The 18,956-nt window shown below is 46.6% G+C and overlaps 1 protein-coding gene across 3 annotated transcripts in view; it reads right to left on the bottom strand.

Annotated features, from left to right (window-relative positions):
• CSMD1 (CUB and Sushi multiple domains 1) overlaps positions 1-18,956 on the bottom strand; it is a 2,053,194-nt gene that overhangs the window by 247,444 nt on the left and 1,786,794 nt on the right. For all 3 annotated transcript variants that reach the window (XM_070047233.1, XM_070047234.1, XM_070047235.1), the window contains 4 exons: positions 15,730-15,921; positions 9,969-10,107; positions 6,479-6,666; positions 1,988-2,182 (listed from right to left, as the gene is read on the bottom strand). In XM_070047233.1, the coding sequence (XP_069903334.1) occupies positions 1,988-2,182; positions 6,479-6,666; positions 9,969-10,107; positions 15,730-15,921 (714 nt within the window). The remainder of the gene's footprint in view (positions 1-1,987; positions 2,183-6,478; positions 6,667-9,968; positions 10,108-15,729; positions 15,922-18,956) is intronic.

The raw sequence follows: 18,956 nt of genomic DNA, 5'->3' as shown, positions 1-18,956 counted from the left end.
AATCACTTTTTTAACAAAATTACAAAACTCGTGATCCTTCCCTACCTTAGCTCGCTATTTGCAACTCCCTTACAGAGATGTGGTCCCTAACCAGACGGGAGCTGCCGGACAGATATGACACCCGGGGAGTGCACAAGTACAGGAAACATACTAGACCCTCCACCCCAGCGGAGGCATGCTGAAACACCTACGTCCGTGTGGGCGACAGCCCTCCTGCCGGGGATGTCAGGGTCTAGGCTAAGGCAGCTCTGGCTCGCATGCTGCTCAGAGGCTGATCCGGGCCAGCTCTCGAGGTTGTGGTCACTGCCCTGGTCTACCTGAAGACGGTGTTCAAAGTCAGGTACGCACAGAATCAAGAGTTGGATGTACTGAGCTGTGTGATCACTGCATGTAAGTCTCCCAGGAAACGTGATGTGGGGACTCACACCCAGTGGGCCCTGGAGCCTCATCAGAGACCAAGCAAGGACTCGAGGACTTGCTGACTCGGCAGGACACCCTACCTGCACTGCCGTAGGGCTCGCACCCAGGGCCCTGCCCGTGCTGCCTACTCCTCACCCTGGAGAGTGACTGAGCAATATGGAAAAGGGAATGCTGGGTAATCGTACCAAGAATTTATATCAGCGATATTAAGTACTTCCAATTCTGTAATATTATTAGGATATTCAAAAAGCTACTTGCATTTTAAGTACACTTGAAATATGACATAATTCATATTCACTTTCTATAAAATGATGACTACATGGAGTTTTTTAGGAATTTCTCTTGTATCTAAATGTTCATATGATCATGATCATAACTGCTATGAAGGAGACTGGGCAGACGGAAGTCAGTACTGTGTGTTTATGCTCCTCGTGAGAAGTGGAGGTGGACCTGGGCTCCCCTGTGGCCAGCGCTCCTCCACCTGGGCACTGCAGGCAGCTACTCCCTCTCCTTTGCAGCTTGTGGTGAGAGAGACACAAACATTATATAAGGAGGAGTCACAGGACCTAACATAATCTTGAGTAGATATGATTTTGAAAATGATATAAGGAATATATAAGAAATCTACAAATACAGAGAAAGTTAATATAATGAATATGTCAGAAATATATAAATGAATTCATAGAAGAGGATTATAATCCCACTGAATGAAGCCTTGCTTGTCAGTTAGACAGTAAGAAAAATGTTACTCGAACATCAGGCAACACGCATGTGAAGGGCACTATGTCTTCCTTTTCAGGCTCTTACAGGTCTTCTGACACCGGAGAAGCATCTGCACTTACATTTCTGTTATTCTTATTAGAGAAGAAAATATGAAAGGATAGGAAGACTTAACATGTACTATCTTTGTTACAAATTATTTTAGCTTCTCACTGACTGATTCGTTGACACCAACAGCATGGTCTAGCCTGTGTCCACTTGGCCTGACCTGGACTAGCCTGAGCTCTCACCAGGCCGCCATGAGCGTCCCAGCAGCCAAGCCTCCTTAACTATATATATATATATATATATTCATATATAAATAATATAGTTAATAACATGTATATTAACATTCTATGGGTGCTTCTTTCCATATAGATGATAAATGATAAATAGGTAGAGTTTGCCAGTGATATAAAATATCCACTATATATGTATATATGTGTGTGTGTGTGTATGTATATATAATGGATATTTTATATCACTGGCAAACTCTACCTATCTACCTACCAATCTATCTATCATCCATCAACTATCTATGGAAAGAAGCACCCATAGAATGTTAATTTGTACCTTATATGTAGATCAGGTTTGAAACAGCCCAAAAGAGAAGTAAAAGTGTCAGGCTGAGTGACACAAGATAACTGCCTCATCTGGCAACCTGGGAGGACGCCTCACTTAAGTGACCAGTGCCTGTCCAGTCCCACACCAGTTCTCCGAGCCATCGTAGCACTCCAGCACTGCGGTGTGGAGATGAGGGCCTCCCAGGGACAGCACTGACAGCAAAGCAGCCAGAGCCCACACGCACCACTGCAGGAGGGCAGCACGCGGTCCCAGGCGGGTTTTCCATCCGCTCCGATCACACACGTGATGGACGAGGGGTCGACAATCTTGTAGCCAGAGTCACACTGGTAAGTAACGGTCGAGCCCAGTTTGAAGTCGGTTCCAATTCTCGTCCCGTTCATTATATTTCCAGGGTCAAAGCAAGCTTCCCGGGGTTTCTCTGCACGAGAAATGAATACGCACCAAGTGATTAGTCTCCTCCAGTGGTCTACTGTACTCAGATATGCTGTAGAGTAAATCTAGCATGGCAATTCATTATATTTGATAAAATGTACTTCACAGACTTTGGTCCACATTCACAGATAGAATCGCAGACGGCTTTGCCAAAGGCCTGTTCTTGCTATTGTTGGGCTCTCGGTGAGTGCTGTGTGGCATCTAGGACTAGCGTGACTTCGCTATGTGGATTTATGTATTATGTGGATTACTTTATGTGTCGGCAGGTTTCACATGGCAGCTCATGCTCTGAGCATTCTATGCAGCTGCCGGAAATCCCATACAGAACCAGAATATTTATTTTATTCAAACACAGACCAAATACGTCCACAATGGGAAACTTTCAGTGTCTGTCCCTCAGCAGCGCCTAGGACCTCTCATCCTCTTTGTCATTTTTGGTGGAGATTCTCACCTGGTTCTGCTGACTGCTGGATGAGACACCACTTACACAGCCTCCGGCTTCACGGGCTCATTTAGATTTCCGAGGACAGGTTTTTCTGCAGGTGAACTGCATCTCATGGTTTGGTTCTGTTTACCCAGTTGTCAGTTCAGGATGTTCCATGATAAATCACGGGTGCCTGTCTCGCTTACGACTGCTCCTGTTCCCTAATTAGATGACTTCACGATGCATATGCTCTGCTCTTGTTCCTGTCTGTTCCACTTAGGATCCCTGGGAGGAGTCCTGCCTTGGACTGGAATGGACTGCCTCTGCCCGACCCTTCCTTGCTGCCCAGCCTACTGCCCTGCGGCTCATCCACCCGCAGCGCCCTGAGAACTGATCCTGCTGCCTGTGCCGAGCACCAGCCGAGAGCCGTTCCCTGCCCATATAAAGCATCCGCGCTGTAGTCTTTCCTCAGACTTTTTGGTGAGGCTCCGCTGGAGAACACTTCAGATATCAGGAGCCATCAGCCCCACAGACACAGCACACTGGTTTCTGGTGCTGCGTCTTCATGCCACCTGAAACGGCACACCACTGCCTGGTACCTGCAACCCCTGGGCGAGCACAAGGTGTCCGAGAGGGCCGTGTCAGCGCACCTGCTCCTCACTTTAGAAGAAGGGTTTCGGGGCCAGAGCTGTGGCATAGCAGGTAAAGCTGCCGCCTACAGTGATGTCATCCCATATGGGCGCCGGTTCTAGTGCCGGCTGCTTCACTTCCCATCCAGCCCTCTGCTATGTCCTGGGAAAGCAGTAGAAGATGGTTCAAAGTCCTTGGGCCCCTGCACCTGTGTGGGAGATTTGGAGGAAGCTCCTGACTCCTGGCTTTGGATTGGCACAACTCTGGCCATTGTGGCCACTTGGGGAGTGAACCAGTGGATGGAATCTCTCTCTCTCTATATATATATATATATATCTCTCTATCTATCTCATTCTCTCCTCTCTCTTTGTAACTCTGACTTCCAAGTAAATAAATAAACCTTTAAAAAAAAGAAGAAGGGTTTTGTCTGTGTGACTGATTTTCTTTTCTTTTTGGCTGTCACAGACCAGGTACTGTTATGGCCAAGTGCATTTCATCGAATTCTTGTTAATACTAAAACTGCCTGATGAGCCGACAGAAGCCTTCAGAGTGATGTTTCAGTTACTCCTGAACATAACTGCCCTCGTGCCCTGATCGAAAGGCCCAAGTATTCTCACTGAAGTAAAGGTGCTTACATGTGAAGAATCGGATCTTTTTTGGGGGAAATAGAGTAATTTTCTAGTTAAAAACCATATAAGGAAATTCAAATAGGGAGAAGTGGCATGTATCCTGTATTTTCCTTTGTAATTTTTCTCTACAAATTGAACATAAAAGAACTTCACTAATTTTTAAATAAAACATCTGAAATGGTGAACATATTTGTTGTTTCCTCCAATCCTTTCTAATACACACTGTACTCTTTGTTCACATGAGACATATATTTGAAAAAAAATAGATTTTCATAAACCCAACAGCAAAATGTGAAGTTACAGGTGATTCTGTATGTGGCCTGTGTGTTTTCCCTGGGTGTTAGTAGCCAGTGATGGTGACTCTCTGTAGGTCATTGACTGATCTGATGCCCACAGCTCTGCCCAGGGCCAGGGCTCCTGGCAAACCAATAGCTGTCAGCAACAGAGCCAGGAAAAAGACAACAGTTATTTCTGCTCTGAAAAACACTGAGATAAAACCCAGCTACTGTGGGGTCAGCCTTGTGGTGTGGCTGGTTAATCGCTGCCTGTAGCACCAGTATCCCATATGGGCACCAGTTCATGACCCAGCTGCTGCACTTCCTATCCAGCTCTCTGCTGTGGCCTGGGAAAGCAGCAGAGGATGGCCCAAGTGCTTGGGCCCCTGCACTCACGTGGGAGACCCAAAAGAAGTTCCTGGCTCCTGGCTTTGGCCTGGCCCAGCCCTGGCCAGTGCAGCCATTTCAAGAGTGAACCAACAGATGGAAGATCTCTCTCTCTAACTCTGCCTATCAAATAAATAAAATAAATCTTAAGAATAATACACCTAGTTACCTTTCTCTGAAGGGAGGAGAGAACCTCCACTTTGACTATCTCACTAGTCCAAGTGATCAATTTCAGTTCGCAATTGATCATATTGAAAGGACTAAGAGTCAAAGGGAGCACATAAGCAAGTCTAGTACCTGCTAACACTAACCAATAGAATAAATAAAGGGGAGAGTGATCCAACATGGGAAGTGAGATACTCAGCAGACTCACAGAATGGCAGATGCCCTAAATAGCACTCTGGCCTCAGAATCAGCCCTAAAGGCATTCAGATCTGGCTGAAAAGCCCATGAGAGTATTTCAGGCATGGAAAGCCAAGACACTCTGGCAAAAGATCTCTGTGAGTGAGATCTCAGTGAAAAGAACAGGTCTTCAAAGAAGGAGGTACCTTTCTCTGAAGGGAGGAGAGAACCTCCACTTTGACTATGACCTTGTCTAAACAAGATAAGAATCGGAGAACTCAAGGGGCTTCCATAGCCTTGGAAACTCATGACTGGAGCATAGGGAGATTACTGATGCCATAGACAGGAGTGTCAATTGGTAAAGTCAACAACAGGAGTCACTGTGCACTTACTCCTCATGTAGGATCTCTGTCATTAATGTGCTATGCATTGAGATTTAATGCTATAACGAGTACTCAAACAATATATTTCACTTTGTGTTTCTATGGGGATGCAAACTGTTGAAATCTTTACTTAATGCATACTAAACTGATCTTCTGTAAAAAAAAAAAAAAAAAAGAGAAAGAAATTATCAACTCCCAACTTGACTCTCACTGGGATTAAACATGACAATAGGTCTGATCTGATTTCATCATCATTTAAAAAAAATCATCTATTATTTTTCACTTTATGTTTCTGTGTGGGAGCAAACTGTTGAAATCCTTACTTAATGTATACTAAGCTGATCTTCTGTATATTAAGATAATCGAAAATGAATCTTGATGTGAATGGAAGGGGAGAGGGAGTGGGAAAGGGGAGGGTTGTGGGTGGGAGGGACGGTATGGGGGGGAAGCCATTGTAATCCATAAGCTGTACTTTGGAAATTTATATTCATTAAATAAAAGTTAAAAAAAAAAGAATAATACACCTAGAGACTGGCACTGTGGCATACAGGGTAAAGATGCTGCCGGCAGTGCTGGCATCTCATATGGGTGCCAGTTCAAGTCCCGGCTGCTCTACTTCCCATCCAGCTCTCTGCTGTGGCCTGGGAAAGCAGGAGAAGATGGCCCAAGTGCTTGGGCCCCTGCACCTACATGGGAGACCTGGAAGAAGCTCTTGGCTCCTGGCTTCAGCTTGGCCCAGCTCCAGCTGTTATGGCCAACTGGGGAGTGAACCAGCGGATGGAAGACCCCTCTTTCTCTTTCTCTCTCCTTCTCTCTCTGATTAACTCTGACTTTCAAATAAATAAACCTTTTAAAAAAATACACCCAGCTACTTTGATACCCTTACATTTAGACATCCAGAAGAAATCAATTAAAACACAGCTGGAAACAAGTCTTAAATGTCAACAAATTATTCATCACACAAACCATGATTTATACTAAACGGCCATGAACTTGGGATAACATTTCCCAGCATTATTTTTCTTCCTGCTAAGGGAAGAATGTTCCTCTGGAGTTTCCTTTCCCCCAGGGAGGCAGGAGTCACTTCCCAGGAAAATGAGCTGCATGTCACCGTTTTATGTATTACACGGATGTGAAAGACTTGATAAAACATTTGCGGTGAAAACAGTCCCAGTGCAAACCACTGTCCACACACCCAGCTGATCACAGTACCTTTGAACTCAATGGCGAAGCCCGACAAGCCCACGGAGGCGTCACTCCGAAACGCCAGGAAAAGACTGTTCCCACTGCTCTCGATTCTGTCAGGGGCCTGCGAGCCCTGGAAACTCCCGATGAGGGGGCTGTTGGAGTCGGCCCCCTCGTAGATGTGCAGGAAGTCATAGCTGGGCTCCATGTTGAAGCTGCAAGGGAAGAACACAGGGGTGCTGTGGGACCCAGCGTCCACTTCCCTCGTCTTGCAGAGTAGCGCGCCTTCACTCCCTGTGTGACGTCAACTATTCATACTTCATCAGGCTACTGTCTGCTCTTCTACACAAGATTCCAAAGGTAGTGCAATCCCAAAGCTAAACGTAGCAATAATCAAAATGTAAGAATAGCAACAGGCATCCCAAGCGCCCGTTTCCATAAATCACATTAGTGTTTTGCACAATGACATTCAGCATCTGGACACGAGGATGAGGAAGACAGGCAGAGAACGTGAATCCTCCTGCCATGGGCACACTACGTCTCCCTCCCCTGCACCTGGCAATGAGTGAATGAAATGGGGTTCGGAACAGTGGGGCTCAAAAAGGATGGGTTCCCACACTGGCATCTGATATTTATGTGAATATGTCTGTACTGAAGACAGACCCTCAGGATTACTGACCCCTCCTGACAGTCTTACCCAGTCTTTGTTTGGTTTTACTTCACAAATGGAAATGTCCCTGCTTGCACAGAGGTCATCCAGCAGTAACGGTCTACACTGGCGAGAGGGCAGGGTTTCTCACAGCGCGCTGCACCACGCTGAGTGGGCTGACACCTCCTCTCCCTCTCCTGCTCTCTCCATTCCTTTCTCCTGTGTTGTTGAGGGAAGGAGCACCCCAGAGTCTCACAGCCCAGCCCCCGAACTATCAAGGGCAAGATGTGAGTGCTGACGGCGTCCATGAGTTTTAAACACACACACACACCAGAGTCAAGCACGGTGCTATGTCTAACATCTTGACATGATCAGACTCAACTGAAACACTGGAAGATGCCTCCTGTCATCCCAATGCCTGCCTCTCCCCTGTTCCTCTCACCTCCTGTCGGGGTTCTGTGTCTCCTGAGGACTCAGTGCGGGCAGCTCCCTCTCTCTTTCCTTTCTGTTGGGAGACGTGCCGGGTGGCCAGGACCAAGAGGGGCATGGCATTTTTTGTTTGTTTGTTGCTGTCTCTGACCGTTCTAATAAGCAGCTCTCTTTCATTTGGAGACTCAAGCCTGTGAGAACAGCAGGTCCTTCCCGCAGCTGCCCGCTGCACCGTGCAGGGCACCAGAATGTGGGTCCCTGGGCTCCCCCAGGGCTGCCCACTCTCCCCCCATCTGAGGTGCCAGCTGTGCTCACTCCAGTGTGAGGTCCCTGGATAGCTTCACTAAGGGTGCTGCGCTGAGTCCCTCAGTCTGCTTGACAAGCTCGAAAATGAAGTTGGCATGAAGAAGGTGTCAGCGTTTGGAGTTATGGGCATAGTGGCTAACAGGGACTACACTGACCAAGTAGAACTTGGCTGAAGTAACGGTGGGTGACGTTTGGAGTATTTCCAGGACGTCCACGGAATCTGGCCATCCTGCTTCTCCAGTGTCTGGCACTTGGGATTATCATTACAGGTTATGAAGTAAGCAATGAAAAAGATGGAGAAGAAAAGCGTGTGCTCTGTATTCTCTGTCCGTTTGGACACGGGGTAATGCATGCACAGGAGTCTACAGTGGAACTGTAAACAGGGATGACTTTCCACGTTATTTCGCTCTCTGCTCCCTGTGCGCATGCACAGGCCTCAGCAATGAGCTGGCGTGTGACCACGCCTTTGAGCCATCTTCTGAGTTCCACATGTGACTATGAGCCCTAAGCCTGCAGAGCATGACCAGAGCCCCTCATCAAAGACCCCGGCTCCAGCAGGGGCCCTGTGGCCCCTGACTGCTCCAGGTCCTTCCTTGTTGCTCATGCCAGATGCCTGCCCTGCCCCCAGAGGTCCCTGGACTGAGCCTCACCCTTCAGCAAGGCACCTCGCAAGGCCGTGGTCAGTGCCAGCCTCCCTCTGAGCTCTGCAGAGCCTGTCCCCACCCAGGACTCTGGAGTGCCCCTCAGCACCACAGCAGCAACGTGGAAACAGCCCAGATCACAGAGTGGCAGATGTGTGACCTGCTGAGACGTGGGGTCAGCTGGTGACTCCTGGACTCCAAGAGCCGGAGGGAACGGGAAAGTCCCCATTTCAAACTTCTTGCAGGCTGGGGTATGAGGAGCGGTGGCAAACAACACGCATAAAACTGCCCCAACTACCATCAGACGCACTGCACTTCAGGAACCTTGATGACTGCTCCCGGAGACCCAGGGAGACACAGGGAACTCTGACTGATAAGGCGCCCTGTTCTGCTTTTGAGCATTAATTTACTTTTAATCTGGAACCAGAGGTGTCTGCAGGTTTCACAGAAGGCACCACCAGAATTTGGCATTAAAAAAAAAAAAAAAACACAAATACATCAAAAAATATAGGCAGCAAATGTTGACTGGTTTGGGAGGTAGCTGAGTGGCATAATGAAGTATTCACCATTTGGTAAATTTATAGCAGCTTTAGTAAATTCAGGAAATGACGGCTGATCCACCTACTTAAGATTCAGGATCACAGATACTTAAAATTACACAGATGCAGATCTCATCAGGAGGAGAGACTGCAGAGAGGTAACCTCTTGCAGCCTTGAATACAGATGGGAAGATCTCTAGCAAAGGAAACCAGCTCTATCAATAGCCAAATCAACCTCACTGAACCACTTTGCCTTGAAGAACCACGAGATTAATCGCATGTTCTATAAAACCACTTACTTTTATAAACACCACGTCCATCTGGTTCAAAACCCCAAGTATAAAGTTGGAAAAGATCTTTGGGCATCAATAAAACGTAATTACCACAGTCTTTATGCTACTCACACGACAGTATTGTATCACTACTTCTGTGGAAAAGCGTAGTATTTGAACTTTTATCACCCAGTCTAGCAGGCGCAAGTTCGCATATTTAAGACTGACGCCTAGTTACTCAGTTTACAGCCACTGAATGCTAGGACACTTTCACTTCCACAGCTCTTAGCAAGTTCAACTATTGTAACGAGAACGGCAGTGCTGCTCTGCGAACGTCAGACAGGACGTTATGGAATTGAAGGAGACAGAGTGCGTTTAGAGGACAGGTGCGCCGGTGAGTGATGACAGCACGCTTATCTATATCACACGGTTATTACTTTTCTTGAATATCTTGTAAATTAAGGTTTCTGACATGGGCCTCATTGAGTGCATCGAAATGCTCACGAAGGCAGTGACACACTTCCATTCATGTCGCTTCGCGACTGGTCACAATATCTGTCAGACACAAACCCAAGGCTCACCCAGACGTAGACCTGGAGACGAGGAAGCTCCCGCTGAAGTCCTTTCTAAGTACAGCATCTACAATTCTGCGGCAAGGAGACGTCTGGAGAGAAAGCGTACCTTTTGAATATCAGGGCGATGACAAAGTCCGGGTTCACATTTATTCTCCAGTCACATTCTTTCCCAGGAGGGTAGGGCTGAGGGTAGTTGGGTGACAAAATGACACCTCCGGGGCCAGTCAGGTTCCCGCCGCATGCAGCTGCCACGCAACACAAGTCAGGGGAGAGAGAAAAAGGCAGTCAGCGCATAGGTGCTCTCAGAAGGGGCTGGCTCACCAGCCATCTCCCACCAGCATGAGTGCTGGGCTCACCTGCCCAGGTTCACCTGCAAGACTCAAGCAGGTTGCACGTTTCTCATGGAATTGTTGATGGATTTTAGGCAAGTACAATGGCCTGCCCTCTGTGTAAGGAGGCTCTTCAGACTTCTGACACGTGAGAATTTCTTTATAATTTTAAGTTTTGCCCAATTCAATTGAACATTCAACATTCAGTGTGTGCGCGTGCGCGCGCACACACACACACACACACACACACACTACTTGGATAGAAAAAAAATTCCCATGACAACACAATATGCTCCTGTTATCTCTGTGCCATTTCTTTGGTCACAACTCGCTGTCTATTCTAGAACACTTTTTCCCCCGGAACACTGGCCACCTATCATTCGTTCACTCTTTTCTCCTAATATCCGGCCCAGGTTCTGGATCTCTATAAGAATCCAGGAAGTTCTTGCTCGAGAAGTGAATCCCTATTATCTTACATTTCTCACATCCTCTGGTTCACGTACAGCATGCGTCAATTTCCCACATTTCAAAATTGCAAAACATTCACCCAAAGTTTAGGTGACATTAAGGGATATAAATAAGGGGCTGAGATAAAACATTAACCATTAAAAATATTACTTCATTACAGTGCTTTGTATGTGCTACTAGAAACACTTTATATGTTAATAATCATTTTAGTTTTCATAGTCATCAATGCTGACTTAAATGTGTTTGTATTTAGGTCAGGAAGACAGTAACTTTGGAGCTTTTAGTCTTGGTCCTTAAAATACTTAGAACTATTTACGGGACAAAATTTCTCTTTAATCTTCCATCACATGGAAAGTGTTAAGCATTGCAGGATCCAAAGACCCACACATTTTATGTTGATCTATACAAGAGTATGCTGGATACGGAGGTTCTTTACGTCACGTACTGTGGACCCTCACCAGACTGCTTTGCCCTAGCACCACAATTACACCCCAGAGTTCCCCTGAACCACACATCTTATTTCAAATCCCTGATTGCAAATACATTTAGGAGAAGATAAGCAGAGAAGAAAATGACTTAACTGGTGATTTTTATACAAAAGGAAAAAAATGTTTTTATAAGTAAAATGAAAGAAGATGAAGACACATGCTTTCCAGCTCTCAGTGATGGATGGGTCCTCAAATACTCATTTCACATCCTTGTCAACTTAATTTTCCAGAAGAAGACAAATAAGTAATCCCAGCACTTCTGAGATAGTCTCACAGTCTAATAACAGGCTAAATGATGATATAGAAATAAATATTTATAGTCAGTTCCTTATAGAGACAAACCCAAGAGTAATAGGATAAAGTTTTTACCCGCCCCCGTGAGACCCGCCTTTCCCCTAGTATTCAGTTTCACTGTAATCACCTACAGGGACACAATCGGCTAATCAGCTCCTGCAAGGCAAGACCTCCCCAGAATCCAGCGGCAGAAGTTGACAGCATTGCGCGTTGGGAGCACGGACCAATTAGGGAGGTAGCGGGAACATAGGAAGAAGGTACTGAAAGGTCTAGAAGATTCTACACCCTGCAGGTTTCGAAAGATGAAAAATGACAGATCCAGGGCACTGGCTACAGGGTGTTACCTGCTACCGGCACGAAGAGTTCAGGGATTTAATTCAAACATTGATTTAAAGGAAACAGAGAGGAAATATTGTCTTATTCATGCAGGTCACAGGGGGCACTGTCAACGAGATTTAAAAGCCACAGAGGAATTAAGAAGTTGTGCCTCGTTTGCTCTATCTTTGGGTCTGGGATTCTTCATTTTGGCTTCATTAGCTTTTAATTGGAAAGTCTGCAAAATGTTTTGGGTAGGGTTAGAATTTATTAGAAAATGCAACATATTCTGGGAAACTCTCCTAAGAGGACAAAGAGAGGAAACCCACAAATATCCACTTTCAAGAGTCAGTTAAGATTTGGGCTTGAAGAAAAGCAACTGCCTACTGATGAAGACAGCAAAGGGCAGGCTTTTGGTGCAGCGTTAGCATGTGGTTGGAACGCGTGGACCCACACTGGAGCATGTGAGGTCTAGTCCTGGCTCCTCCACCTCTGATTCAGCTGCCTGCTCGTGTGCACCCAGGGAGGGCACAGGAGATCCTGGCTCAAGCACTTGGGCCCTGTTGGAAGGAGACCCTGATGCTTTCGGGACTCTTGGCTTCTGCCTGGCCCAGCCCTGAAAGCTTCAAGTCTCTTCATAGACAATCGGTAGATGGGAGATGTCTGTTTGCCTCTCTTTCTGTTTTTCTCTTTGCTTTTCCAATAAATGAAAAAATAAATAAATAAGTGAAACTTTCAGAAAAGAAGAAAATGGGGGACGGTGTTGGGCGGTGCAGCAGGCTGAGCTGCTTGTGACCCCTGCATCCCATGTGGGCGGCGGTTCAAGTCCCAGCTGCTCTGCTTCTGAGCCAGCTCCCTGCCAAAGCACCTGGGAAGGAACTGTAAGAAACCACAAGTCTTGGATCCCTCCACCCAAGTGGGAGACCCAAATGAAGCTCCCGGTTCCTGGTTTTGGCCCAGTCCTGGCCATTGTAGCCATCTGGGGTGTGAACCAGTGGATGGCAGATCTCTTTCTCTCTCTCCTTCTCTCTCTGTATCTCTGACTTTAAAATAAATTAATAAATCTTGTAAAAAGAGAAGAAAATGTGAACAGAAACAGGAACCAGCTCCTCCTGTCTGGAGAATGAGTCATTTAAGACACAGCTGAAGAAAACGATGTGGGACTCCTCGGGGAAGTGTGAAAAGGAGCCATCTGAGCCAACCACCAGCCAAGTTAACAGCAGGTGACAGCTGCTGAACTCAGGGGGCCCATGCAACAGGAGAGGGGCCCAGAGATTGAGCAAAGAGACAGAGAGCTGAACAGACAGCAGGAGGGACTCCTACACTAAGAAGAAAGTGGAAAGAAGAAATAAGCCGGTGGATCAGGAAGCAATGAATTCAAACAGCCAATAGTCACAAGAAAAAGGACAAAAGCTGTTACATTATCAGTTGAAGATGCCAAATATTTGGGGGCCAGCACTGTGGCACAGTAAGCTAAGCTTCTGCCTATGGCGCTGGTCTCCCATATGGGCACTGGTCCATGTCCTGGCTGCTCATCTTTCAATCTAGCTCCCTGCTAATGGCCGGGGAAAGCAATGGGAGTTGGCACAAGTACTTGGGCCCCTGCATCCACGTGGGAGACCCATAATCTCCTGGCTTCTGGCTTTGGATTGGCCCATCTCTGGCCATTGCAGCCATTTGGGAATTGGACCAGCAGACAGACGAACTTTCTCTCTGTCTTTCCCTTTCTCTGTCTGTAAATCTGCTTCTCCAGCAACAACAAAAATTTTTTTAAAAAGATGCCAAGTGTTTGAAAAGTCTGAGAAACAAGTAAGTCTGTTGAAAGATGACGTTCGCCATTCACCAGTAATGGTAAATGCGTTTGTAACAGCATGCTTGTCACAGCTATCTCGGAACTAACAAAGGACTTGTGAAATCAGTACTGGTGGATCCAAGGACATGCTGGACAGTGGTCCTGAAAAATGGTGATGTGCCCAGGTACCTTCCAATGGGAGACCACCGAAAGCAGGGAAGCGAAAGATATTCACCATGTACCGGCCAACAGGGAAATGCAATTGAAATAATCACGCAGGATGATGTCATTCAAAACATTCTAAAGACAGCTTGTAAGCAGGATAGTTATGAAATTTACTTATGCATCTTTATGATCATAGAAATTGCCCCCAAGTAAATCAATGTTGATTTTCTTCTGCTTTCTTTTTCCTCATTTCAACAAACACGTATTAGCTTTTAATAAGCAAAGTGACAGAGAAATTTTTAAGTGTGTCTAATCTTGAGAGAATTTATGTGAGTGCTAACACTGAGTTAGATGGGACCGTCAAGCAAGTTTCCGCAGAGTACCTAAACCTCTGTTTGGGGGGGGGGGCGGATTTTACCATGAAATTAAAAGACCACTCACTTATTTCCAAGTGTACATCTCTATTTTTCCATTCCATAATCCCTATGCATTTCAGTAGGTTCAGCTGCCCAAACAATTTGGTAGTCACCTGCCGAGGGGTGAACTCAGCTTGTGCTTGGAGCTGGTACTGAAGGCAGAGGACCCGTTCTCTGGCTGCTTCGCTAAGGATGAGAGCGGTCACCTGCTGGTCAAAGTTAGGGACTAGGAGACGGACGAACAGAAGGCTGTAGCGGGCACACTTAATACCTAGGTGTTGAAAACCGGCCCACTGCCTTTAAGAGACTAACAGATGGTTGTTACGTCTGTTAGTACGTCTGCTCAGCATATTCCTTCATGAGCTTAAAAGCATGAGAACTGTGAGAAGATGACTTCCCTCTCTAAAAACAGGCCACTGGCTTAAAGAAGGTTTCCCTTCCTAAAAACAGGCCACTGGCTTAAAGTGAGTGATGCATCATAGGTGATTACCCCACATTAAGAAAGAAACAGGCAAGGACTTGCGAGTCTCTTGAGAACTGGGCTTGACACAAAATTCATGAAGCAAAGGGGTGAGAGGCAGAGCAGGCACAGACCTCCGTTTGAGGAAGCTGTGTGTTGAGGGTAGGGTCTACCGGGCAGCTGTCGTGGCTCAGCCGTCTGCAGCAAAGCACGGTAAGTTCCGCGCTTTAAGGGAAGGGCTGGGTGTCACAGCCTGGCAAGGCTGCCGAGAAGTTCCCTGTGCTGTGTTTGTGACGCCAAAAATCCTCTCCAGCCACAAAATCCCCTCGAGGTCGCCATGTGAAAATGGCTAATGGACTCTGGTCCTGTCTTCTCATGGCCTGTCCGCTCTTTGCAGGCTGAAGTTTAACTTTCCAAGTAGATTATGAAGAAGTGCTAACGAAACTGTGATAGTTCAGAGACTAAAGGTTAGTAGTTTCTGTACTGAATTATGGTGGGATACTCCCAATGGGTATTTTGTGTCATTACAAATTCCATATAAAAGTTTATATTGCCCTACAACCATATTTGTGATACATCACCTGAGATGGTTTTCCAAAACAACACCTGCAAAACCATTTGTTATCCTTTTAATAAGGTCAAACTATAAAATTCTAATGAATTTTAGAAACAAGTTTCTCCTTTCATCTTCATTTTGACGTAAGCAGTATAATTTCTAGTGTGGGGATTCTATTTAAAATGCACTGATATTATAGAGAAAAACGTAGGAAGAGAAAGTACTTTTTAGTGAGTAGGCTTTTGCTTAAGGCCATTTTCTATATTAAAAATGAGACTAGCAATGGTAAGTTACCAATTTTGAGCCACCTGGAATTTTAAATTGCAATAATTTGATCTATATTTATAGAAGACTTGCTAAGGACAGGAAACGCTGGATAACTGTCAATTACTGTACATTAAGTCAACTGCTTCCTTTATTTCACCTAATAAAATAAAGCTTAGAGGTTTACAATAAAACTTCAGTGTAGTCTCAGAGAGTGCAGGGGCATTTAAGAACCTCCGGAGAAACGGTTCTGAAGAACTAATCCATTTACCGCGTGGTTGCAATCAGAACACACAGTCGTGTCCAAAACAGCACGGTACCTATGCAGGTGGGAGGGTCCGGTTGCCAGAAGAACCTGTTGTTCTGCTGCACACAGGTGACTTTGGCTTGTCCTTGGAGCTGGTACCCCGGATCGCACTGGAAGGTGAGGGTGTCGCCCGGCTCCCGGCTGTCTCCGTAGCGGGTACCATTCTGGGGCATTCCTGGGTCGTTGCAGGTGGATGCGACTGTTGCTGCAGGAACAGACAACATGAGGTCAAGTGTCTGGAAGTGGTTCCTACGTTCATGCGGCTGTGGAGGCTCCTGCGGCCAAGGCACTCTGCACTGGCAGAAGGAATCATTTTGTCCACCTGTGAGCCTGTGAGACCAGTGAGCTCTCCCAGGGATACATTCAACGACATGCATCTCCACTGTGCTCACATTGACAAATGCCAAATCCCACTGAGACTGCAACCAGTTAGGGAAGGCACCAAGCTTGCTGTGTTATGCGAATACTAGGTACACACACACACACACACACATACCCCTTCCCCTCTGATTTTCTCTTTAGCAATATTTTACTGAAAACACACACTGGAAGTTAAATAATTGGAGCACACTGATCTCAAGGAACCTTGGGAAAATGTCCTTAATATCGGGGCCAGTGCGGGTGACAGGCTGCAATTCCAGAGGCAGGGGCAGGAGTCAGAGGACACAACTCGTCAGTTCTAACCAGGTAGGTCCTACAGTTCTAACCAGCTTCGGTCCCACAAAAACTGCGGTCTTGGTGAAATTATCAATTACCCCCTTTTACTTTCCAAAAATTTCCAATTTGGACAATAAGTTGTATGGCCACCCTCATCTTAAAAAAAGCTATAAGGATGTCCCTGCCATTTTACGAAAAGCAAGTATCAGGAATTCCAAACCAGCTGAGTACAAGTTGGCATCTGCCAAGCAGGAGAGCAAGAGCTTCTGGGAGCACAGGGCCGCGTGCTGCCAGGCCCTGCCACCCACACAGAGCAGGCTGCACCCGGTGCCCCCAACAGCACGCTGGTCTGGCACCCCCCAGCCTCCTCTGGGCTGTGTTCAGCTAAGTCAGGAGACACAAAGAGCCAACTACATTTTGTCCCACATGCTCTGTCATCAGCAGCCTAGCATCCTGACAGCCGTGGATTCAGAATTCAGAGGAGCAGGAGCCTTTGCTCTTTGTCTCTTGCCTTGCACCCCCTGCAGCTTGGCTTGGTGCAGAGCTAGATCAAGGAAGTCCACTCAGCTGGAAAGGCGGGAGTCGGAAAGAACAAACTGCTCTGTGCTCCTGAGGACACTGCCAGTTAACAGAGCCGGCGTGGACAGAGGGAAGAGTTAGAGGGTGCAGGCTGCAGGACACAGAGTGACCTGCAGTCGGACATCAAGGTTCTGCTGCACACTCAGGCCCTGTCATTAGAACTTAATTAGCACTAATGGCCACTTGAGCTCACTGATCTCCCATGCACTAATCAGTGAGAGAGACCAGCAAATGCCTTATCGAGTCCACTGTGATGATGAAGTCCGACAAGCGGCAGACTTGTCTCTCCCTGTTACCCCCTGAGCTAGCTGCTGTCGGAGCCGTCTTAACCATTCACTGCTTTTCTCTCACTGGTTTCTATTGCATGCTATGTGCATCGCTAGCACAGTAAGAACAGTAGAAGGAGCATCTGCGTTACCACCACCTGCGTACGACACAGAGTATTATTCTCGAAACATCAATAGCATCCACAGGCACCCACACTGTGCTTCCCCATTCAGGGCTTCCCTCTGCCCCAGGTGAAGTCGCTGCCCTGGAGCCAGGTTTACCGCTCCCTCGCTCTTGGTCACTGCTACTAAACCCATGCACTCTAAAGGCCACCTGGATGGGCGCCCTTTCTCATGCCTTTCAGTCGACATCAATGGCATCCTGTGAGTTCTGTGACTCTGTTTCTCACCCGAGTTTCATGTCTGCGAGTCAGTGTGCTCAGGCTCAGGGCAGGGGGCTGCTCTCATTGTCTTAGTCTCCCGCTGTGTGTCTGTGCCACAGTACCTCCACAGGCCCCGCGTGGGTCCCTGGGCCATGGCTCCTGCAGCTCCTGCACAGACAGTGCCACAGAAACTCCTGTGTGTGTGGCTGTTGTGTCCTCGCACCACCAGACAGCATGTGGTCAGATGGTATTTACTGTTACCAAGAGTCAGAGAGAAAACTCTCACCCTCATCTACTGATTCACTGCACAAATCCTTGCAACAGTCTGGGCTGGAATGTGAGTCAAAGTTGGATCCAGGAACTTACAGGCCCCCCACATGGGTGGCAGCAACATAACTCCTGGAGCCATCACTGTTGCCTGCCAGGGTCGACATTGGCAGGAATCTGGAATCAGGAACCAGAGCCAGGGACTCAACTCATACACTGTGATGGGAGACATGGGCATCCTAACTGGTGTCCAAAATATTAGGCTAAACACCCACCCCAGATGGTGTTGTTAATTCAGTGTAAGCATCTTGCCTCTTAACTGGTTAGCTGTATGAACTTCATGAACCTCCCCCTCTGCTCGGATTAACCGAGACCATTTACCTTGTGCTGTCTATGCAGTCCCTCTTCCTGCTTTTCTGTTGGCTTTTCTGCTGGTCAATTCCTATATGTTCACTTATTTATTTTAGTAAATTAGGAGAAAATTTAGTCTGTATTCAGTTGTAATATTCTTACCTGTGTCTTTCAAACCCTAGAACACTTTACTTTTCACTGCTGCTAACTATTGACAAGTTATTGCTGTCAAGTAGTGCAGCTAATTTTTGAAAAAGTAGACATTGTCATTACTACTGCGTTCTCATAAACCCTACAAGCTCTCATTATGACCACTGCATACAGCTGAAGGTTGTGTGTATTTCTGCGCGTCTTCATCAATTTGCTCACTACGTTTTCTTTCTCTTTCAATCTCAGAGCTTTCATCTGTTATAATTTTTTTATGTTCATTCTTTTTCCAAATTTCCTTTAGTAAGAATATGTGACAGTCTGGAATATTTTCAAACACAGTTGGCCATTGAACTAGTATACTGTTTTCTATTCATATTTTTAGCCTTTTTTGCGTTCTTGCAGTCTGAATCTGGTGATAATTCCAACATCTCACGCAGACAAATGTAGCTGAGATGCCTTGACTTCGGCACGTGGTCTCTGGCAGCTCTACCTGTGGTGATTCTTGGTAGTGTGCTCTGTAGGTTCCTCCACCCTCAGCGGGCTCACATGCGATTCTGTTTTGCACCAGCAACAGCAAAAGCCTTCAA

The sequence above is a fragment of the Oryctolagus cuniculus genome, chromosome 8 (assembly GCF_964237555.1).
Source record: "Oryctolagus cuniculus chromosome 8, mOryCun1.1, whole genome shotgun sequence".
NCBI lineage: Eukaryota > Metazoa > Chordata > Mammalia > Lagomorpha > Leporidae > Oryctolagus > Oryctolagus cuniculus.
This window is presented reverse-complemented; position numbering and strand designations above follow the sequence as displayed.